General features: G+C 45.3%; 1 protein-coding gene across 4 annotated transcripts in view; it reads right to left on the bottom strand.

The window, feature by feature from the left end:
• The window catches only part of sik3 (SIK family kinase 3), a 391,943-nt gene that overhangs the window by 17,112 nt on the left and 351,022 nt on the right, over positions 1–23,809 (bottom strand). For all 4 annotated transcript variants that reach the window (XM_070894468.1, XM_070894470.1, XM_070894469.1 and 1 more), the window contains 6 exons: positions 15,718–15,880; positions 13,291–13,416; positions 12,186–12,286; positions 9,661–9,776; positions 6,761–7,118; positions 1,844–2,748 (listed from right to left, as the gene is read on the bottom strand). In XM_070894468.1, the coding sequence (XP_070750569.1) occupies positions 1,844–2,748; positions 6,761–7,118; positions 9,661–9,776; positions 12,186–12,286; positions 13,291–13,416; positions 15,718–15,880 (1,769 nt within the window). The remainder of the gene's footprint in view (positions 1–1,843; positions 2,749–6,760; positions 7,119–9,660; positions 9,777–12,185; positions 12,287–13,290; positions 13,417–15,717; positions 15,881–23,809) is intronic.

Raw genomic sequence — 23,809 nt, 5'->3', positions numbered from 1 at the left:
TAGATTGATGTGTTTAAACTGTTAATGGAATACAGATCAGATTATTTCTATTTTTCTTTACTGTACAGTTTTGATTCCTATCACACTGATTACACAGAGTTTTAATCAAACTGGAGGACAATGGTAACCTGGAGTGATTGCAGGCCAGTAATCGGATTAGGAGGTTTCATGGGCATTGGCAACAGCAAAAGTCAGTGGTTTATCACTGCCGACTGAATCCCAATACCAGACTGTCGTTTTCTAATTACCCCATGTAACTTCTTATTTGTAACATATACTCGTTTAATTTTACTTAAATAACTGCTGTGACGTATTTTTGTGCTGGCAAATGCCAAATCTCAGTCCTGATGTATGGTGAGCTGTGCATATTAAAAACTTTGTAGTTGTCACTGTGAGGTAACTGAGAAATAGTCTCCAGCTAATTACTGGAAACCTCAATGCTTGATATATATGCATTCTGTAAAATTGATAAAGCAACAAATGAAGATCTAATTTATTATTACTTGATCCGATTGTGTGCGATGATTTATAATTAGCCGTTCTAACCTACAGACTTATTGGAGGGGGGTGGGAGAGGGGCAGAATTTTAATCCCCACTCAATGGAAATCAGCAGGGTACCAGTTAAAATGGAGCAGGAGACTTACCCGCTGGCGTGCCACTTCGATCCGATCGACTACAATTTTAAAAGGCAGGTGGCAAGGCCTGAAGCCAGCGGGGTCCTTGTTTAAATATACAGATTGGGTTCTGTGGACTTCACTGGGGCATGACTGCAATCTTAAACCCAGGACTGCGCGCGAAAGCCCTTGTAGCTTCCTCGCCAGGCCCAACCTGGTGGAAAGTGGAACCAAAGTCAGAAAGGTCAAAAAGGTGAGTTTGTAAAAACAAAAATGCAGTGAGTTTCCTTCTGGGCCAGGAGGTGCAGGAATACTCGCCTAGGCCCCACAAGGAAACCTTAGGCATCCCCTACCCAGTCTTTCCTTCCCCCTCCACTGACTGACTACTTGCTCGAGTGCTGGGGATCATTCTGTCGGGTCCCTGGCTCCTGTTAGCCTCCTGCCCACTGGCCAGGTAGCGATTGCTGCCAGAGGGCGGGAGTCCAACCTCCTATATGGAAATGAGATCTGCGAGCTAGTTCGCTGCAGCCTCACGTGGCACCGGCATGCCTACTTACCATATGCCCGGAACCCCCACCCAAGCACCTATACCGCTCATTGGTAAAACCACCCCCATTATTTACAGATGGCGAGCGAATGTCCTCATCATAAAAGTTGAGTTCATTACTGTATTGATTTTTATAATGAACAGAGGAAAGTGCATGTTGCTTTAAGGTAAAATCATGTCAGGATTCATGTTGTAACTGATGGAACAGATAGATATCATCCAAAAAACCCGACTTTTGAAAATGTTTCAGTGAGTGACTGAGTATGATTTTGGGCAACAAACATTTATTCCACACCAGACCATACTGCATCTTTAACTTGTGACAGCAGGAAGTGTTAAGGATGTGCCGAATATCCCATGTGAAGTCTGAACAATACTCATCCCGACTTGTGATAAATCTATATACAAGTGTATCTTGCATAATTACCATATTGACAAGCCTATAACTGGAATAATTCAATGATGGACTCAGCTTATGAGCAAGTTTGGCAATGGAAGCCCCATATGAAAATTCTGCTAGCTCACCGCGAATTTTATGAATGGTGCAAAGGGATGTACAATCCGACAAGCCGAGCCTTTGGTTTCTCCAATTGTCTATGCAACAAGATTTTAGATGTTAGCAGTCTATTACCTAGAGTAAGACTATCTAATACGTGTCTTAGTACAAATATCTTCTCTTACCTCTGCTTGGCACTTTGCTTCTGGCAAAGCCAGGGACTGGCTGATGACTGTAAGGCTGTGCCACACCCATCTCGTGCACATGATTCATATTTGCTAGTAGTGTCTCTGTATCCCCACATCTAATAGCATTAAGCAGTGCTGGATTCTCTTGGCAGCCTTTGGTGGATGTGTCAGTGCAGTCTGTATTGTCCTGATACCCCTCCCTGTTCCCCTCATTTGCACAGTCCTCTTCCATACTCTCCGAATGCATCAATGGGGGGTGGTGTACAAAACTGTGCCCTTGGGAGGAAGAAGGGGGTTGTGGAATATGCTCTTGGCCTCTGACCTGTAGTAGACGATGGTGCTGATGATAAGTTTCTGTACTTTGATAAGGCATATTTAACGCTTGGCGCTCTGATAAAGTCTGTTGCTGCCCACACAGGTTGGCAGTCATGTTCCCAGCATCCCCCACCCCTTGGTTCATGTGCCGCAGCAAGTCATATTCTTGCTGCTGCTGCTGTTGCTGCCGCTGGTGACGTTTTAAGAAATGTGCCATCTCGATAGGAGGCAAGCGTGGGTCCTGTTGTCCTGTCAAAGAGTGCCTGGGCGACAGTAGTCCCTGGATCATGTGGCCATACTGCTGTGAAACTTGCTGGTGTCTTGTGTAGTCAGACGGCGTGGGAGAAAGCAATGCCTGATGTAGTGACGAAGCTGTGAACTCCTGCTGCTCGTGTTGTAGGAGGGCTTTACCAGCTATGTTCTGGTTATAGTTTGAAAGCGGGTCCATCTGTGCAATTTTCATGGCTTGGGAAAATGCTGCTGTTGGGTTGAAGTTGTTAGTTAAAACTCGATACTGCTCCTGGAAAAGGTGAGGGTGCAAGTGCGTCTGATCGTAGCTCAAAGGAGAGAATCGACTGATAGGTCGACTGAAAACAAATAGAAATCAGTGTAAGACAGTTAAGAGCATGATGAATCAACTGGACAGTCACGTATAGGCCATACCAGGTAGGAGTGTCAGCTTCCATTCAGGACATTAGTGAACCAGTTTTTATTACAATCTGGCAGCTTTCATGGTCCACAAATTATCATATTTACAGAATTCAATTTCAGAACTTGCCAGCTGATATTTGAATGTATGACCTCTGCGTTGTTAGCTCAAGACCATAATCACTTAATTTTCATATACTTTGGAGACTTGAATACAGATGGAGTGAAATAACCTCTGTATTACTCCTGGGGCTATGATCACACATATTGGGCTAGAAATTGCAGTCAGGGGCGTATCTCTGGAGTACGCCTCCAACCCGCGAAACAATTACGAAAGTACCTGCTGACGGTCAGGCTCATAAAAATTGCGGTCTCAGGCCTAGAGGCGGAGAGCAGCATAATGGCCCATGGATCCCAGGGACGCAGGCGGCTCGGAAGCGTACCTGGGATCATGTGGGCCCGGTCCTCCAATCAATAAGCAGATTTCCATTTCAATCATTTACGAAGGGAATCCCCTAATGATATACAATGCAATCCCCAAATCGAATAATTATATAATATACAGAATTGGAATTTTATTCATAATTACCTTCATTCCACCAACCTCCCTAAAAGTCGGATTTTTTTGATAATTTTATACATCACTAAAAGTGTAATCTGGGCCAAAATTTGCATAAATTCATTTAATACAGTGTGTGCGTAATTTAGAATTATAGAAATTTTAATTAAAACCTTATAGATATCCCCGTACCCTGATGCAAACAGGCCCTGTGCCTGCTTGCATCAACCGTAAGACTTCTGTGCACAATCGCTGGCCAGTCGATCAGCAAATAGCCCAACTCTGCACCAGCAATTGCTTTATCGGGGCCCCTACAAATGGCCTGTCAACACATACATCATTAAACACACTGCAATTTCAGGGCCATTGTGTCAAATCTACAAGTTTGGAGTTGGCATTAGTTGCCCTTTCACATACTTAGATTGTTACTTTATGCTTAGTGAAACCATTCAAGACTCAGAACTGCAATAACACATTTAGGGATTGTGATGGGACTTTTTGAATAATGCTTCAACTTCTCTTCTATTCTCTTCTCACTATTATTTTTGATTCTAACTGTCCAATGCTCGATCACCCAGGGTCTCAGATCAGCAGGGTAAGAGGGGGGGGCTTCCGATCATGGGGAAGGGAAGCAGCTTTGCCTGCTCCTCCTGGCCTACAAGCAGTGCTGGAAAGGCACTTACTTCTTCCATGCAGCAGTCCTCGCTTCCTTTTAGCTGCTGGGCAATGTTCCCTTTAAAGGGGCTGTGCAGTCCATCCAAAATAATGCGCATGCGCGCTTTTCCTATTTAAAAGCCGGTGAGCTGGCTGTGTGGGAGCTGCAGAGCACTGCGAGACCACACAGCGTAAAGAGAACATTGCTACCGCATTTCCAGAGGTTCGGTTAAATTTAAAGTAGAGCTAAAATGTGAGGCACTCAGCCTTATTAATGACCAATCTGCCTCCTGGGAGCGGGTTAGTTGCCTGACCCCATCCTGCCTCTGTTAAAACCAGAAGTGGGTGGGTTCAAGTTGAATTCGGTTTTAGATTTTTGAAATTTTTTTATCTCCCACCAGACTAAAAACACCTTTTTGATGGTTAAAGTTTCGCTCAAGCTTTCTGAACCAGCATACCACCATTTATAAAGGATGAAGAAATCCATGAGTATCCTAAAGCACATGGTACTAATTTGATATCAGCTCAACATGAGTTAAAAGAATTATAACATCAGGAGGCCGAAACTGCCCCTTTCCTTAAGGCCTCTTGACACTGTAAAGCAGCGGCCACGCTGCGGAATGCAATAAGAACATAAGAAATAGGAACAGGGGTAAGCCATACGGCCCCTCGAGCCTGCTCCGCCATTTAATACGATCATGGCTGATCTGATCATGGACTCAGGTCCACCTCCCCGCCTGCTCCCCATAACCCCTTATTCCCTTATCAGTTAAAAAACTATCTATCTCTGTCTTAAATTTATTCGATGTCCCAGCTTCCACAGATCTCTGAGGCAGCGAATTCCACAGATTTACAATCCTTAGAGAGAAGAAATTTCTCCTCATCTCGGTTTTAAATGGGCTGCCCCTTATTCTAAGATCATGCCCTCTAGTTCTAGTCTCCCCCATCAGTGGAAACATCCTCTCTGCATCCACCTTGTCAAGCCCCCTCATAATCATATATGTTTCGATAAGAGCACCTCTCATTCTTCTGAATTCCAATGAGCGGAGGCCCAACCTACGCAACCTTTCCTCATAAGTCAAACCCCTCATCCCCGGAATCAATCTAGTGAACCTTCGCTGAACTGCCTCCAAAGCAAGTATATCCTTTTGTAAATATGGAAACCAAAACTGCACCCAGTATTCCAGGTGTGGCCTCACCAATACCTTGTATAGCTGTAGCAAGACTTCCCTGCTTTTATCCTCCATCCCCTTTGCAATAAAGGCCAAGATACCATTGGCCTTCCTGATCACTTGCTGTACCTGCATACTATCCTTTTGTGTTTCAGGCACAAATACCCCCAGGTCCCGCTGTACTGCAGCACTTTGCAATTTTTCTCCATTTAAATACTAACTTGCTCTTTGATTTTTTTTTCTGCTAAAGTGCATGACCTCGCACATTATACTCCATCTGCCAAATTTTTGACAACTCACTTAGCCTGTCTATGTCCTTTTGCAGATTTTTTGTGTCTTCCTCACACATTGCTTTTCCTCCCATCTTTGTATCGTCAGCAAACTTGGCTACGTTACACTCAGTCCTTTCTTTTAAGTCGTTAATATAGATTGTAAATAGTTGAGGTCCCAGCACTGATCCCTACGGCACCCCACTAGTTACTGGTTGCCAACCATAGAATGAACCATTTATCCCGACTCCCTGTTTTCTGTTAGTTAGCCAATTCTCTATCCATGCCAATATATTACCCCCAACCCCGTGCAGTAACCTTTTATGTGGCACCTTGTCAAATGCCTTCTGGAAGTCCAAATACACCACATCCACTGGTTCCCCTTTATCCACCCTGTTCGTTACATCCTCAAAGAACTCCAGCAATGATCGGCGACTTTTTGTGTAACGGCCGCCATTATCAAAATTCCGCTCGTGTTATCCCGGTGGTGCCCCACTCCCCGCCCCACCGCTCCGCTGCTGCCCATCCGTCCTAAGTGCGTCATCACAGTGCGCACTGCCGATCTACCCCCCCCACCCCCCCGACGGCAAAATTCCACTGTGAAAATCTTCTGCCTGCCCAGCGGTGCCAAAACAAGCTTTTTCACGGGGGTTCGGCCGGCCCGCCGACAGGCAGCCTGCCGCTGGCCCGGCCGAAACACTCCCTGGTGGCCCAGTGGACCAAAGTTTAAAAATCGCGCAGGCTCTGCCCATATCCGCCCCCATTAAGAGCGACTTCTGGATCCAAGTGAAAAAAAATAAAGAGCTGAATTTCACTCAAAAAGCGACCTCAACCAACGTGGTGGTAAAAACCAGAGAAACGGGGTGCGTGCGCCCCATTTCGGGCGAGGGGCAATTTCGGCCCCCAGAAGTCATCCACTGATCAGATTAACTTCTCAATAAAATTTGATTTATACACCATTTTATCACGCGAATTCTGTAAATGTGAATATAATAAATAAAACAGCATTTACAAGAATCAGATTTCACACGGTGTGTGGTGATTCCCATTTGAGGACCACTATTAACCATACTAAAAAATTAATTATAAAATCATATAATTTTGCAGAATTAAGAATGACAGGGTAAAATAATTAACTTGTCATTAAAACTGTGGTATTAGTAGGTTTCCATCCAATGTAAAGAACACGTTTCAGGCAGCAGAATCTGGAGAAGATTATTGCATTCCTTACTAATCTTTGATCCTCAGCACCTACAGAGTATTAAAATTTAGCAATCGGATTCAAATATAATCTTACCTGTTTGCTTCTGCGCTGTCAGCACTCAGTTGTTTTGCTAAGGCCCTGTGCTGTCCGAGAGATGGCATGTGCAATGCTCTCTGTTGTAGGGGGATCTGATTCCCTGGGCTGATGATTCCACGGGGGTGTGCGGTGTGCAATGTCTGCCCAGCACCTTGTAGCAAGTTGTTGCTGAGCATATCTGCTGGCTCCTGGACTTGGATTGTAACCTGTTGCGTCGGTGATTGCTGTGACAAGCCAGGCTGTAAATTCATTCGAGGCAGATTAAGGTTTGGGGGAGGCGGGCTGTTACTGGGCTGTTGGAACAGAGCATGTTGGGATGGTATGCCTGGGAACTGAGATGGAGAGGCAGCACAACCTAAGAAATTAAAAAAGTAACAACAAACATTTCAGACAGCGAACCATTCCACTGCACAAGTGATAGTCTAGTGGCAATACCCAGTAGTTTAACACCCTCCTGACTTGGAAATATATCGCCGTTCCTTCATCGTCACTGAGTCAAAATCCTGGAACTCCCTTCCGATCAGCACCATGGCAGTATCTTCACCTTATGGACTACAGCGGTTCAAGGCGGCGGCTCACCACCACCTTCTCAAGGGCAATTATGAATGAGCAATAAATACTGGTTTTGCTAGCAACGCCTACCTCCCACGAACAAATAAAAAAAACTGTTTCAATGAACTTAATATTAAGAGAGAGTCCAGTTAACTCATAAATTAAACTGAGTATTTTTGCATGCACTGTATCTTATTTTATACTTAAGTAAAAGATTTAGGAACTCTATTCCCTTGCTAGAAAGAAACTGGCTTTTGGCAGTAGCAATAATGCTACCCACAATTTGGCAGCAAGCATCAAGATGCAAGAAGATAATAGGTACCTCATATTTAAGAGTTCACAACATTTTTCAATTGATCCCAATTAATTTGGAAAGGGTGATTGTGACACAACCAAGTATAATAAAAATAATGTAGGATGACAACATTATGTGCACTAATTGATGGAAAGATTAGGCCTGGATTTTCGGCTCATTGCGCCTCGGTTAGCTAAATGCTGTTTTTGGGCGTTATGTCAGGCGTCAGGATTTATCACCCGGCTGGAAGATTCAGCTATCGGTTTGCACTGGCACAAAAACTTATCACCACGCCCTCCGTTTTTAGCGTGATGATGACGTCAATCGTCGTGCAATGCTGCACTAGCACCCGGGATGGAAAATTCGGTCTTAATGCCTCATTTAACGTCGGCACCAGGAAACGCCTGAAAAAAACAGGCAGTCCCAGGGGCGGCAGGCGGTATTGGCAGCATTTTTAAATGGAGGGATGAGGATCCTACATCGCAGGTCATATTGACTACATAATGCTCTGTGAAGCTCCAACTTGCAAATTTAATTTTATCTGCCATTACAGTACCCTTACAACTTCATTGAGAAAATGTAATGGGGGCATTACTAGTTCGCCAGCATATCATGCTCCATGCTATTTTGCCAGTGAGTGTCAAGCTGGAGAAAGGACTCTTGGCCATGTCGGCCCACAGATGATGAGAGGCCGAAGACATCCAGGGAGCAGGGCTTACCCCCCCACGGGTTTACAGGCACCAACACTCAGACCTCCAGCTCTCTGATGAGCAGTGTGTGAGAAGGCTGCGCTTCCGAAAGTAAGTGCTGACTTATGCCATCTCCTACAGGCAGACCCATGCCTGCACCGCTCTGGAGGCAGCCTTCAATACTCCCCTCAACAGGTATCCGAATTCATTGTGGCGTGCTGCATGTTGCACAACTTGGCCATCATGAGGGGCCAGGCATTGCATGCCCACCTCAGGAGGAGGAGGACAACGAAGAGGAGCCTGGCGAGGCCCTCATTGGATAGCCACCCCATCCACGGGGGAGACAGCGTGGAGATGCTGCCGGACCAACAATCGCACGTCACCAGCTCGTAATGGACCGGCTCCTAAATGGAGGAAACTGAGGAATGGAGCTAATACGGACACGCTATGTGCCCCTATAAAGGCACATCTCCGATGAACGTTGGAATAATGCACAAGACACCAATGGCAAATGATGAGTCATAAACTTTACTGTAACAAAGTCACAAAAACACCCCCCACCAAAATAAAAGCATACATTATACAACGTTATGTTGCAGGGCATTAAACAACAATGAAACTTCTCTACCGAAGCAAGTTTCGGCTCGGGCGCACAAAGTCCGTTGTGTAACGCATGACTTAACGGCAACGCTCCTCCAACTTACATTTTCGCCGAAACTTAACAGTCGGAGGCACAAACTATTTTCTGGCACTAACTTTAACCCCCTGCCGCGATTAACATCCCAAAATCCAAAAAGTCAAAAATCCAACCCAATATCTTTGGTCAGCCAGATGTCTGATAGGTGTGGAAAGTTTCCAAACCAAGCTCCTGAAAAATCTACGTGTAGAATTTCTGTTTGCTCAACACGAGGCGCACACTTTTCCCACAAGTAAATGCCTCACTTATATTAAGTCCAGGGAGCTTAGGTGGGCACAGCCAGTGTCGTATTAATATTCTTACTGCTTGTACAAGTAGGGCTATTCTACATACTAGGGCATGGACTTGCAGGATAACGTGAAGCCAAGTGGGAAGAATCCTATTCCCCAATTACAGATCTACACCTCCATTACTGAACCAGGCCGGCTGGTCAATCATCAACAGTGCCCTGCAGTACTGCTGACTTGCCTGGTTCAGGTACAGGAGTGTACCACAAAGAGCTGACTTGGTTCTAAACTGCCTTTAATAGACATATCATCTGGGAGCCACCGCAGCTCCACTTAACTATTCGGAAAAAGATAATCTTTCAAAATAAAAAAAAGTAGTTGCGAAAGATGTTTAGATGGTTAACTGAGGATCCAAAATTAACATGGAATATACTTACTACTGGATTGCATGATGGCCGAGGTGCCAGGTGGAGGACTGTTATTAGACTTGCTGAAGAGATGGTTGTTGGGATGGTTGGGAGGAGGGCTCGACTGTTCATGCTGAATTCGTAACCTGCAAAAGGTGATTGTTTTTATGTCATAATTTGGAGACCATTACCGGTAGTTTCAATTAACTGATCATGTTCATATGCAAATGTAGCATTTTAACCCAAATGTTTAATAAGTGAGATACACTTCTAAAATCAGTGGGATTTGACAAGCTCATGCATTATATGTGGCTTATATAAGCTAAACTCTGTGCTTAACATAAGAAGTTTTGGATGTGCTGTCTGACAAGTAGTGTTAGCTGTGGTAGGAGATGAGCTTATAAATGTAACATTAGAATGTTCCCATTGTAATTTCACAAATATTTCAGGTGTTACAGTTCTAAAAACACTGGTTTTATTCTAAATTAAATACAATGCAAGCATCAAATATGATGGAAAGTTTTGGTCATAAAATTGTGCAGTAATTTTACTTTCTCTAAGAATAGTTCATCAACATAGCATTTCACTAAAATCTGTTTGAAAATGTTAAAATTTAATCCCAAATATGGTACTTTCAAAGTAATTGCATTAGTAATAACAGAACTAATTTTTTCTTGTGCAAAAAAGAATCAAACAAAACACAACGCATAGATTAGTGGCATGTCAACAAAACAGAAATTGCCTTGTCGATGTTTTGTTATGAAGTTTATTTAACATGTGAATATATACTCACATTTAATGTTACTTCTAAAAAAAATTTAGTGCGCAGTATCTTTAAAGTTACTGCATGGCATCTCTGCAAGCGGCAGGAGCTTGTAAGCGGCTTGTGTGGCAACTCGCGATTCGTGCGTAGCTGCGCATCTTAGGGATTACGGCCCCAAGTTTCGCCATGATTTGCTCCTGATTTTTAGGAGCAACTGGTGTAGAACTGAGTATCTTAGAAATCGGAATTCTCGCCATTTAGTTTGCTCCAGTTCTAGTCAGTTAGAACAGTTTCACTTTGGGGGCCGGAGTCGGGTCGGGTCCGGGGGCGGGGGGGGGTGGAGCGGGAGTCGGGTCGGTGTTGGATCCGGTCCGGGAACTGGGAGTCGAGTCGGGCCGGGAGGAAGCAGGAGCTGGCGGTGGGAGGAGCCTTATGCACGCAGCCCCAGTGAGGCCTGCCCCCCCACCCCCCCCATCTCCTTTCCCCACTGTAGCGCGCACGTGCAGAGGTCCCGGCACTGTTTTCAGCGCAAGAACCTGGCTCCGCCCCCTACAGTTCATGCTGCGCTGCGCCGAGCTGCAAACGACCTGCAGGGAGCTGGAGAATCTGGAATTTTTTTTTAGGCGCACTTTGTGGCACGAAAAACGGGCGTCCAGGTCGGGACTAAGCCATTCTAGGTGCGGCTCGAAACTTGGGCCCTACATTTCTCATATTTATATTACAGCTTATCTATCATACCATTTTAAAGCACTTCACGTACTGAGTTGTTTTTGAAATATCATAACCGTTGCTATGTAACTTGGTCATCATTCTCTGCCAGCAACATCCCAGAGCAGCAATGATCTGTTAATCTATATATTGCCGAAGCAATATTGTCCAGGATACAGGGAGAACTCACTGCTCTTCTTTGAATAGTGTAATGGGATCTTTAATGTCCACTTGAACTATCAGAACAGACTGAAAGGGCCAACGCTTAACATCTCATCTGCTAGTTACAACAGTTCAAAACTTGGTCTGAGGCTCAAACTCACAATAAAAGGAACATAGGTGACAGCCAAGGTGACACACAAGATTAATATATGCATTAACATAAAATACATGGATTGGATTTTCCGGTCCTTTGCGCTCCGGTTTTCGCCCCGGAGCGGTGTGAAAGGCGGCGTTCAGGCCTCCCGTGCCCCTTCCTGATCCTCCTGTTGGATTTTGCGGCAGTGCTCAGCAGCACCGCCGGGAAGAGCTGCGCCGGGTGTGCAATGCCTCTCGTTGCAACATTGTCCGAGTTTTGACTCCTGCCCGACCCGTCTGCCTGGAATCGCGCCTCGCAATGACCACTTGGGAAATTAGTGCAGTCCAACCATGCCGGCCGGTGGCAGTGATGACGGCAGAGTGCTGACAAGTAAGTGTGAGTGTTTGATCTTTTTAGCAATTTGTGTTGTGGTGTCTTGGAAATGTTTGTGTGGTTTTTTTTAAAATAAAAATTCCCCCCGCACCCCCCCTCCGACGCAGGGCCCAGATGGATACCAAAGTGCAGATATTCCTGGCCTGTAACTTTCCTGCTCCACCTCCCTTTTCGCACCGAAAACAGAAAAGCCTAAAATCCAGCCCATATAATGTAAAACAATAAAATATAACCTTTAAAATAGCACATTATTATATAATTGGTCAACGCACACTAAGTTATAAAAACAAAAAATGCTGGAAATACTCAGCAGGTCAGGCAGCATCTGTTGTTAATGTTTCAGGTTGCTGACCTTTCGTCAGAACTGGAAAAAGTTAAACTCGGATCACTCACCTTTGCAGCTGGTGAGTGATTAACGCTGGTTGGTTTTCCACATGCTGTACCAATGAAGCTGTCGACAATGGAGGTGAAGGCTGAGCTGGTCGAATACATTCCTATAAGTTCAGAGAAATGATTGGTCATATTTGGCAAAAAATATATTACTATCGTGCAGTACATATAACCAGGTTAAACAGAAGTCAAATGTACTGATTTACAGTCATGGCTGTGATGGTCACTGATTGTTTTTTAAACTTAAGTCATTGTTGAATACATTTATACTCTGTTATTTCCTATCCACAGGATACCTTGCTCTGCTAGGTCAACTCTTCTGATAGGTTGCAAAGGCCGACTGATGAGGGGAAATACTTTCATCTTCCTCCGAACCCAACAAAGAAATCCTTGGCGTGCTCACAAATACAATTGAGCTGCTTGTTGTCTTATCCCCACCAATCATTGCTAGTCTTTAACGTGCTGTAATTTCAAAAGTTTCAAAATGTACCCCACATACAGTCTACTCTTCTGAATTCAAAGTCACTCAATTCAAATTATCTGATAATTTAATTTTTAGCACTAAATTGCCACTTTGCTGTGATATTTACATTGCTTAATTTAAATTATTAGATTATTCAAATACTTTCACGCAAACAATAACTTTGAATTATCAGGAGTAGACCTTATATTGTAAATTGTTTATGTACCATTTAAACCACAATAAAAAAATAAATGTAAAATGAGGGCTAAAATACCCCTAAAAGTACTGGTTGGCCTATCTGGCCATTTGTGTTTCCACAGTGTTTTCGATCAGTTTACACTACACCATATTACTTCTGGGTGATGTATCTGTTTGCTTTGCATACTTTTGGCATCTAATATAATTTAAAAAGCACTGCGGGATGTTGCTCCTTGGTGAGATAACTTGATCAATTGGTTCTCTATTTCCATAAACCAAGCAGAATCAGCAGAAACTGCACGCTGCTATTAGGTGGGGAAATAAAGTGAGACTTCCAGATTGGCTTTACTTTTGGAAGGGGAGAGTGATGGAGTCACTATCAGACTAGCCAAAGTAATACATGCACTCACTGTACAAGTGGTATATCATTGTAAATCACTATGGTACCTGAATCTGTTGGTGTAGGATTTGTTGCTGCTGTTCTTGTTGGTAAAGTATGTGTTGCTGTTGTGTCTTCTCAAATATTTTTTCATCCATAGCGTTTCCGTACATCTTTTGCAAATGCTCACATTCCTAAACATAAAAATAGAGCTTAATAGTGGTCATTTGGAGAGGTGGCGAGTAATTAGTGTTTCTGAAACACTGGATCTAGTACTAATCAACCCAAGAACCAGGACAATCAAAACATCTATCCAACAGATCCAAAATCTGAAAACACTAGATTTATGAGGTTAGGCAACCAGTGTGCACTCTTGGTGTTTTTGTTGAAAGGCACCAATCATTAGTTAATATATGCACCAGAAAGTTCTAGAGGCCAGTTCGTTTGATATATTCAAAAAGGAGTTAGATATGGCCCTTACGGCCAAAGGGATCAAGGGGTATGGAGAGAAAGCAGGAAAGGGTACTGAGGTTGAATGATCAGCCATGATCTTATTGAATGGCGGTGCAGGCTCGAAGGGCCGAATGGCCTGCTCCTGCACCTAGTTTCTATGTTTCTAGAAAGCACTGATAATAAATCTTTACTTCCAGTGCAATATGCTAACTGACCAAGTGTGTACTGTACGACCCTCAGTATTCACAGTGAGTTTTACTCCATCAGTAGTATAGGCTATTACGAAGTATTTGCAGATAGTCATGCAGGTTACCTCTGACTATTGATTAAAATTGTTTCCCATTTTTCTGCTTCGATATGTCATGTAGCGAACAGTGCACAGATGTGAAGAACATCGCATTGTACAGGTTAGGTCTGCACCTTATAGCTCAAACCAAAAGATGGGCTTGAAATCCAAACAAAGGCTGTTTCCTAACAAAGCTTCAATTACAGAAGAGGATGAAGAATCAAGCTAAGTGGCAAGAACTTCTACACACACAAGTTGAGGAATCTTTCCCATCATAGGTACTCCAAACCGAAGAATCCTGTTTTGGGCTTTTTCTTTGATTGGGGAAGTATTGCAGAGATATTATTAGGAGATGGAATTCTTCTCCTCAATGATAATTTTTGGTACCCACATCAATTTTCTCCACTGAAATTATCAACAGGAGTAGCCACTCCCTCAGTCTGGATGGCAGTAGATAAAACATTAGCGAGAAGTTGTCTGTCTGGGTAGGCATTATTCATTTATTACTCATAAGACTTGCCATAGAAACATAGAAAATAGGTGCAGGAGTAGGCCATTCGGCCCTTCGAGCCTGCACCACCATTCAATAAGATCATGGCTGATCATTCCCTCAGTACCCCTTTCCTGCTTTTTCTCCATATCCCTTGATCTCTTTAGCCGTAAGGGCCATATCTAACTCCCTCTTGAATATATCCAATGAACTGGCATCAACAACTCTCTGCATCAGGGAATTCCACAGGTTAACAACTCTCTGAGTGAAGAAGTTTCTCCTCATCTCAGTCCTAAATGGCCTACCACTTATTCTAAGACTAAGTCCCCTGGTTCTGGACATCCCCAACATCGGGAACATTCTTCCCGCATCTAACCTGTCCAGTCTACGTTTCTATGAGATCCCCTCTCATCCTTCTAAACTCCAGTGAATAAAGGCCCAGTTGACCCAGTCTCTCCTCATAGGTCAGTCCAGCCATCCCTAGAATCAGTCTGGTGAACCTTCGCTGTACTCCCTCAATAGCAAGAACGTCCTTCCTCAGATTGGGAGACCAAAACTGAACACAATATTCCAAGTGAGGCCTCACCAAGGCCCTGTACAACTGCAGTAAGACCTCCCTACACCTGTACTCAAATCCCCTAGCTATGAAGGCCAACATACCATTTGCCTTCTTCACCGCCTGCTATACCTGCATGCCAACTTTCAATGACTGATGAACCATGACACCCAGGGCTCGTTGCACCTCCCCTTTTCCTAATCTGCCGCCATTCAGATAATATTCTGCCTTTGTGTTTTTGCCCCCAAAATGGATAACCTCTCATTTATCCACATTATACTGCATCTGCCATGCATTTGTCCACTCACCTAACCTGTCCAAGTCACCCTGCAGCCTCTTAGCGTCCTCCTCACTGCTCACACCGCCATCCAGTTTAGTGTCATCTGCAAACTTGGAGATATTACACTCAATTTCTTCATCTAAATCATTAATGTATATTGTAAAGAGCTGGGGTCCCAACACTGAGCCCTGTGACACTCCACTAATCAGTGCCTGCCATTCTGAAAAGGACCCGTTTATCCCGACTCTCTGCTTCCTGTCTGCCAACCAGTTCTCTATCCACGTCAGTACATTACCCCCAATACCATGCTAATGGCCAGTGGGGACACGCAAATTATACTTCACAACTTTAGATTTTGATACATTTTCACTCTGTCCTCTAGACTTGGTTGCTTGACATTTCCTACTCAGTGCTGTGGAATTCTGCCTACCTGCTGTAGCTGTTTTATGCTGCTGTTTATGTTTGTGCTTTTCTCCATTTTCTCCAAATGGGCTTTGAATGCCTGTATGCTAGCAGCACCATCTGAGAAACGGCGAACAGGAGAGAATCTCTCCGTTGGAAGGTGCAGGGTGTTGGGGTCTTTGTAGCAAACACTGAAATAAAGCAAAATTTAAAAAAATTAACAGGTTCTGTGAAACTGCAACAAATCAGACTCCATTGCGCCACTCTAATCTCAATTCTGACCTAATCTTGCTTCACTTTACAGCTGTATGTACAGACATGATAAGCCATCTAAGGTCCTAAAGAGGTTCTTTCTACATCCAATACGTATAATTCCTGTGAATTATTCATAGTTTCTCTATATACTTTCCTCTATGTGAACTTTCATTCTCAACAACTCATGAATGGATGGAAACAGCTATGTTGCAGAAAGATTATGCAAGTTCTTAAATAAAGATCTGGTATATTTTTAAGCTTAATAACTCTTCCAAGCCAGCTTCCTGAATTAAAAAGTAATCTACATCAAAAAAAACTATCAAAACAAACCATTAACAAAAATCCAAATTAAAAGACCTGCAAGATATCCTGTTTTGCTTTATTTTCCTTCCTACATTATCACATTGCTATTTGTGAGAGATTGCTGTGCACAAGTTGGCTGCTACATTACCCACATTACAATAATGACTACATTCCAAAAGTACTTCATTGGCTCCGGTGGTCGTCAAAGGCGCTATATAAATGCAAGTCTTTTTTTTAAACAAAATTTTAGTTTAATTCCCACCTTCCCCATGAAGTATCTATAGAAATAGCACAGTTTAATTCCCACATTAGCAATAAAACTGCTATAATGAGGCAGCATCACTCCACCTGGACTTCAACATACCAGGATAAATTCACCAATCCTTGCCCCTACAGGTGCTACAGCATTGTATTCCCATCTTCCACCCTCATTCGGGTTAATCTTGGATCCACATTGGGACAGCAAGATTGGTGGATTTACCCTGGTATGTTGGAGAGAGAGAGACTGGGGGGGGGGGGGGGGGGGGGGGGGTGCGGTAGGAGCGCGAGAGACTGGTGGGGGGGGGGGGGGGGGGACGAGGAGCGCGAGAGACTGAGGGGGGGGGAGTAGCGTGAGAGACTGGGGGGGGAGCGCGAGAGACTGGGGGGGGGGGAGGAGCGCGAGAGACTGGGGGGGGGGGAGGAGCGCGAGAGACTGGGGGGGGGGAGGAGCGCGAGAGACTGGGGGGGTGGAGGAGCGCGAGAGACTGGGGGGGGAGGAGTGCGAGAGACTGGGGGGGGGAGGAGCGTGCGACAGAGGGCAGGGGGAGCGCGCCACGGTGGGGGGGGCGGGGGAGTGCGCCGCAGGGAGCGCGCGAGATGGGGGGGGGAGGGCGGGGAGCAGGGGTGGTGAGCGAGACGGGGGGGGCGGGGGTGGGGAGCGAGACGGGGGGGGGAGCGAGACGGGGGGGCGGGGGTGGGGAACAAGAGGGGGGCGGGGATGGGGAGCGAGACGGGGATGGGGAGCGAGATGGGGGGGTGGGGGTGGAGAGCGAGACGGGGGGCGGGGGTGGAGAGCGAGACGGGGGGCGGAGCGAGAGAACCTGGGGGTGGGTGGGGGGGGGGGAAAGAGAGACTGGGGGCGGGGGGGGGAGGAGGGAGACTGAAGGGGAGTGGAAAGAAAGAGACTGGGGTGGGGGGGGAGAGAGACTCGGGGGGTTAGACTGGTGGGGGGGGCGGGGGGTGGGGGAGAGAGAGAGCGGGAGAGACTGTGAGGGGAGAGGGTGAAAGACTGCAGGAGAGACACCCCTTGGAGAGAGGGGGAGAGAGAAAGAGACTGGGGGATTGAAAGAGACTGGGGGATTGAAAGAGACTGGGGGATTGAAAGAGACTGGGGGACTGAAAGAGACTGGGGGACTGAAAGAGACTGGGGGATTGAAAGAGACTGGGGGACTGAAAGAGACTGGGGGACTGAAAGAGACTGGGGGACTGAAAGAGACTGGGGGACTGAAAGAGACTGGGGGACTGAAAGAGACTGGGGGACTGAAAGAGACTGGGGGACTGAAAGAGACTGGGGGACTGAAAGAGACTGGGGGACTGAAAGAGACTGGGGGACTGAAAGAGACTGGGGGACTGAAAGAGACTGGGGGACTGAAAGAGACTGGGGGACTGAAAGAGACTGGGGGATTGAAAGAGACTGGGGGATTGAAAGAGACTGGGGGATTGAAAGAGACTGGGGGATTGAAAGAGACTGGGGGACTGAAAGAGACTGGGGGACTGAAAGAGACTGGGGGACTGAAAGAGACTGGGGGACTGAAAGAGACTGGGGGACTGAAAGAGACTGGGGGACTGAAAGAGACTGGGGGACTGAAAGAGACTGGGGGATTGAAAGAGACTGGGGGATTGAAAGAGACTGGGGGATTGAAAGAGACTGGGGGATTGAAAGAGACTGGGGGATTGAAAGAGACTGGGGGATTGAAAGAGACTGGGGGATTGAAAGAGACTGGGGGATTGAAAGAGACTGGGGGACTGAAAGAGACTGGGGGACTGAAAGAGACTGGGGGACTGAAAGAGACTGGGGGACTGAAAGAGACTGGGGGACTGAAAGAGACTGGGGGACTGAAAGAGACTGGGGGACTGAGAGAGACTGGGGGACTGAAAGAGACTGGGGGACTGAAAGAGACTGGGGGACTGAAAGAGACTGGGGGACTGAAAGAGACTGGGGCACTGAAAGAGACTGGGGGACTGAAAGAGAAAGAGATACAGAGAGATTGGGACAGAGAGAAATAGAGAGAGACAGTGAAAGAGGGAGAGAGGAGTGAGGGTCCGGTCCATATAGTCCGTTACGAAGGACTGTGCGGCGGATGCACTTTGGAACAACACATGTGGAGATGCAGCACATGTACGATGACTGCTGGAAGGAGGCTAATGAAAACAAGTTTTAGGCCTTGGTGAAACAAAAATATTAGAATTTTGGGGGGGAAAAAAAAATCAGAAAATTGTTTAAAGCCGGAAAAATATACGGGACTGTGATGTTGAATGTCCTGTGGTATGTTCCAGGTAAATTTTGCTAGGTGTTGTCCCCTTTTGGTAAGAGTCTATCAGGTTTTGTGCCCCGTTTGTACCTCAGTGTCTGTGAGAGACGGAGGGAACGGCAGCAGAAAAAGAGGAAAAAACTTCTCCAAAACTGATCCCAACTCATCGCCAAGGCTGGAGATAGAGAGCCTTCTTAGGAAGTTTAACCACTTTATTCATTTTATTTGAGCTCTGTTTGGAATTAGTTTTTTTTCATTGTACATTTAATGACAGCGTTGAAGAGGGAAAGAGAAAGTTGAAGCAACTTCTTCTGTTAAAGCTGCAACAATATTTGCAACAAGAATTTCAAGATTTTTTAAATTAATTTTTCACAAAAATGAGTGTTAAAAAAACACTTTTCGCCCCTAAGTTTCAAATATGATTTTGAAAAAAACAGAAACAAAAATCAATTATCCCCTCATCTAAACAAGTTCAACCAGGTTTTGAAGTCCAAACACTTTTAAAGAAGGTCTGAAATGCGTAAAACATTTTAAAACTGAAATTTCTCAATATTTGATTTTGATCGATCAACGGAAGTGAGCAGCTTTACAAAAACATGTAACCAGCTGTTGAGGATTGGGAGAGCGGGGGGGAGGATTTGTAGGAGTTACATATTACTTATTATTAACTTAAAAAAAATATACCATTAAGACATTTATTAAAAGAACCAAAAAAAGGGGATAAACACAAACCATTTCTGTCGTTCTATAGTCCGAACAAGTCCGCGGAATAATCTATAGATTTCCTCTTAAATGTTTAGTGGAGTCTTAATAGAAACACGAGTTATGTAATGATGTATAAAAATTGCTACTTTAGAAGAAACTACAATTTATTTATTGAGGAAGACACAGAAAATACTTCAATTAAACTGACGATGTACAACCTCAATTTGGTATAAATGTTTGAAACAGGAGATTAATAATTGAGAGTGCAATGAAGTTTGTTTCCCACTATTTAATTGGGAAGTACCTAAAATAATTCAACACTTTTCGTGATAAGAGCAGGGATTAATGTTTGAGAGAGAAACACTAGAAGCGATATTCGTAAATTAGTATCTTTTCGTCAGCATTGTGATTAGTATTCTAATTACTTATGTGGGCGTACAGCACGTCAGCGCCACAGGAAAGTCACTGCTTCTGCTGCTTGTGCAGCCATTGCTATAGTGACATGAGGGATGGGCTAATATGTTGAAAACTTCAAAATTAATACAAATCGCACAAATAGATATGCCTCTTTCAGCTCACCTTGGACTTTTGGATTGTTTGTCAATGCATAACCGTGTAACTGAGCGACGTTTCTGAAGTGTTAATGCATTATTACGCAGTTCTTTTATATCCCAGTCATTTCTGATAAGTAATTTTTTTTCAAAATCAAATTTGTATATGACGAACTAAAAGCATTTAATTAATTCTATTGTAAACAAACTTGGAGAACGGGCACGTAAATGACAAATGACTTTCAATATAGGTAAATGTGAGGTGGTGTATTGGAAAATAAGGGCGAGAAGTTTGTATATTTACTGCCTCCTGTTAGCGGCAAGCAGGCTGACAGATGCTGACGGGCGATGATTAATGGGATACACACGTCAATCAGGTAAGTTTGAATAGAAGGGTTTGACCTTGGTTTTTTGGATTTTATTGAAGGCCGGCTTGCTGCATATGTGAAATGTTTTTTTTTACAAGTGCTTTGGGAGTGCTGCTGGACGCTTGCAAGGGTGCGGATGGTAAGTGAATGCCTTTGAGAAGACAGAACATGCTGCGAATACTCAGTAGTCACGCAATATCTGTGGAATTCACGTCGCAGGTCAACGTGCTGCCTGACCAACTGAGTATTTGCAGCATTTTATGCTGTTATTTCACATTTACAGTGTCCGCTTGCAGAGGGAAGAGGAAGAGGCAGAAGAGGATGAAGCCAAAGAGGAGCAATCAGACGTAAGGATGTATCCCAGACTGTGGCTGGCATATCCAGGATGGAATCATCCGACTGCGGTCCACTGGTTGGGCAGGATGCATTTCTTGGGTATGTGAAATGAGGGAGGCACAAGGGTGGAGTTGTGTCGATGGGAGGGTGGGAAGCCTAGAGGTGCATGCCAGAAAGAGGATAGCGTACGACGATACCTGCATCCTTTCAGCCCCGCTGCTGGCCAAGAGCTCAGCCATGCCCCTGCCAAGAATGGCCTGCACCATCTCCTCCAAGGATGCTAGGAATGGGAGATGTGCCTGCTAATTGGTATAGATTGTTGGCAGGTGAATGAGTGGGGGTCCTGCATTGAGCAGTCTGTGGGGATAGTGGTTCAGTTGGTAGGTGACATTTTTAGAAGATGCATTCACTGACCTTGACCAGTGGTCTGAGGTCATGAAGCTTCTTTGGGCATTGAAGCCAGGTGGTGGAATTGACGGCCTCAGTAATGTACTCCCACATTGTTCTTTCTAGAAAACCTCCTGGCCCCTGTGGGTAGAGGGCCAGTCTTACAGTGGAGAGCTGAGTGGGAAACCTAGGGTGCTCCTTTCCTGGTTGGCTGAGCCATTTGTGGTAGTGATAATGAGTGTGAAAGGAATGGCTTGAACAATGTAGGGATGCTTTATGGTGTTGGTGTGGGGTGGTGCCAACCATATGGCAGCCAGGGTGTACAGCCTCAAGTTAAGTAAATCTGGCCATGGTGAGGTCATCCCTTGCCTCCCGGGCAGCAATGTGCTCGGGTGCTGATGCCCTCTGTCCTGTGCAGCATCAGGTGATTGTGGAAAAGGTTGGTGCTGTTGTTGGTGCTGCTGGTGTTGGGGCTGGTCAGATTCTGAAGAGCAAGGTGAAACAGTATAAACAGTATCTATATTGATGGAATAGATAGCAGGTGAAGTTGAGATAACAGAAGCAATCTGTCAATGGTGAGAAAGATTGTTCCAATGAGGTGACACTGGATGGAGAGTTTGCTCCAAACACTTGTAGCCTGCATAAAGCTCAATCTGTGTTCCAAAAGGAGTAAGGAACAGCTTCTATGATTGAAAATGAACAGCTATGAGGTGGGAGCTTTTATAGTACATTTCAAGCTGTCAACTAATTAGATGATTCAATGGCCATTCAGCTCCCGCCTCAGCTTAACAGACGTGGTCCCAGAGCAGCATAGACCCCGTGCATGAGCAGGTAAAGTTAAAGGCGGGTAATTGCCCCCTTCTTTAAGGCCCGTTACCACCTCTAAGAGAGGGTAACGGAACGGTAAAGCCTTTCCGCCCAGGGGCAGGCAGTGGGGTCAACCCATCCGCGATTGCCCCCAGGCCGGCGGGAACGGGTTTCTGCCGAGCCCTGGGTTTCTGCCCCGCCTGGCGCGCCGGCCCCTTGCCACCCGGCAGCAACCCCTTTTCTGTTCTGTGGGGGAAATTTCCTCCGACAGCTTCACAAGACGGGAAGCTGCCAGTAGCTGGGCGGTGCCGCCGCCTTTAAAGGAGAGGGTGCACCACCGCGGCCGCCATTTTGTTTTCTTTGTCGGCGGAATCCTGAGTCTGTCCGACAATGGCGGCCGCTGGTTTAGCCGGGCCGCCAAAAGGCAGCCCGGCACCCCCACCGATCAAACACCTCCCTGGTAGCCCAGTAGGCTCCACGTCGGCTCGCAGCGCCCCTCCCCTTTAAGTGAAGGGGAGGGACGTTGCAACGTGTCGACATCTTCAACGCCACGTTGACATGGTCAGTGCCACGGTGATGAACACCGATCGCCCCACTCCCGACCCAAACTCACTTCTACATCGCCTCAAACAATGCCCCAAAATGCTGGGAGGTGATGTCAGAGTTGAAGAGCCAAATTTTCCGGCTCTTCCCTCTGAAACCCACCGGGCGGTAAATTTCTGGATAAATCAGAGTGCCCTCCCTAATTTCCCGCTGAGGTCAATTTCAGCACCAAAAAGTACGGTTAAAATCATTATTAAGGGTCTGTCAACAAACCAATAATTGCTTCAATTGGGTCGCCTGCCTCTGCGGGTCAGGTCCGAGATCACAGATGCGCCATTGGGAAAGGCACATTGCAGCGGGATGACAGTGGGTTCCTGACCCGCTGTCAATAAAAATGAAATCTCCCACCCGACCGGTCAATGATCCTGCCCGCTGACCCCTGGAAAATTACGGCCATAGTATTTCGAGGATGGTAGTGGAGTTAAAATGTGAAGATAAAAAGGCTTCTAGTCAGTTTACCTGGTGATATGAGATTTGCATGGATTGCGCAACTATTCGCGATTCAGCAAACAAAATACCAACCATTCCGAACAGGGTTAACTGCTGCCCCGGTTATCTGACAGGACAATGTTCACAATTAATCTATCCCTGTATGTGTACTTTCTATTCTTTCTTACATCACTTGAGATCATATCAGTTCTGTGTATCATGTCCCTGGCTGGAGGGAAATGTCAAGCTCCCACTGCATTGAGCGAAAAGCTCTTAGGAGACTTTTTGTCCCTCAGCAAACGTTACTGGAACAGCCAAGGAGGGAAAGCCAAGGAGGGGTGCAGCTAAACCAGATTTAAATAGATATATATTGGGTAACTAATGTATCTCTTTGAAAAATGAGGAAATTACTTTGAACAGAAAGTTATCCCCTCGGCTTTCATTGGCCATAGTTAGCATATCATCTCCCAATTTGTTTTTCCTTGCCCAAAAGCTTGAGATGAATCTAAATGCTGTTGTCCTAAATGCTCTTTTACCTTTCCAGCTCCCTGCACCTCACGGAGGTACTGTCTGCACTCTTACGTAGATTAAAAATATTCCATGGTGTTATCTGAAGCTGAGAAGGGAAGTTCTGCTGGTGTCCTGGCCAGCAATTATTCCTCAACCAACTCATTAAAGACAAATTGTTCATTTATTTCTTTGCTGTGGGACTTTGTTTTGCGGAAATTGGCTGCCATATTTCCATACATTGCAAGGGTGACCACACTTCAAAAGTACTTGATTGGCTGTGAAGTGCTTTGGGATGTCCCGAGGATGTGAAAGGCTCTATATAAAATCAGGTCACGTGAGTTAGGAACCTTGTT

This window comes from Pristiophorus japonicus, chromosome 11 (assembly GCF_044704955.1).
Source record: "Pristiophorus japonicus isolate sPriJap1 chromosome 11, sPriJap1.hap1, whole genome shotgun sequence".
Lineage (NCBI taxonomy): Eukaryota > Metazoa > Chordata > Chondrichthyes > Pristiophoridae > Pristiophorus > Pristiophorus japonicus.
This window is presented reverse-complemented; position numbering and strand designations above follow the sequence as displayed.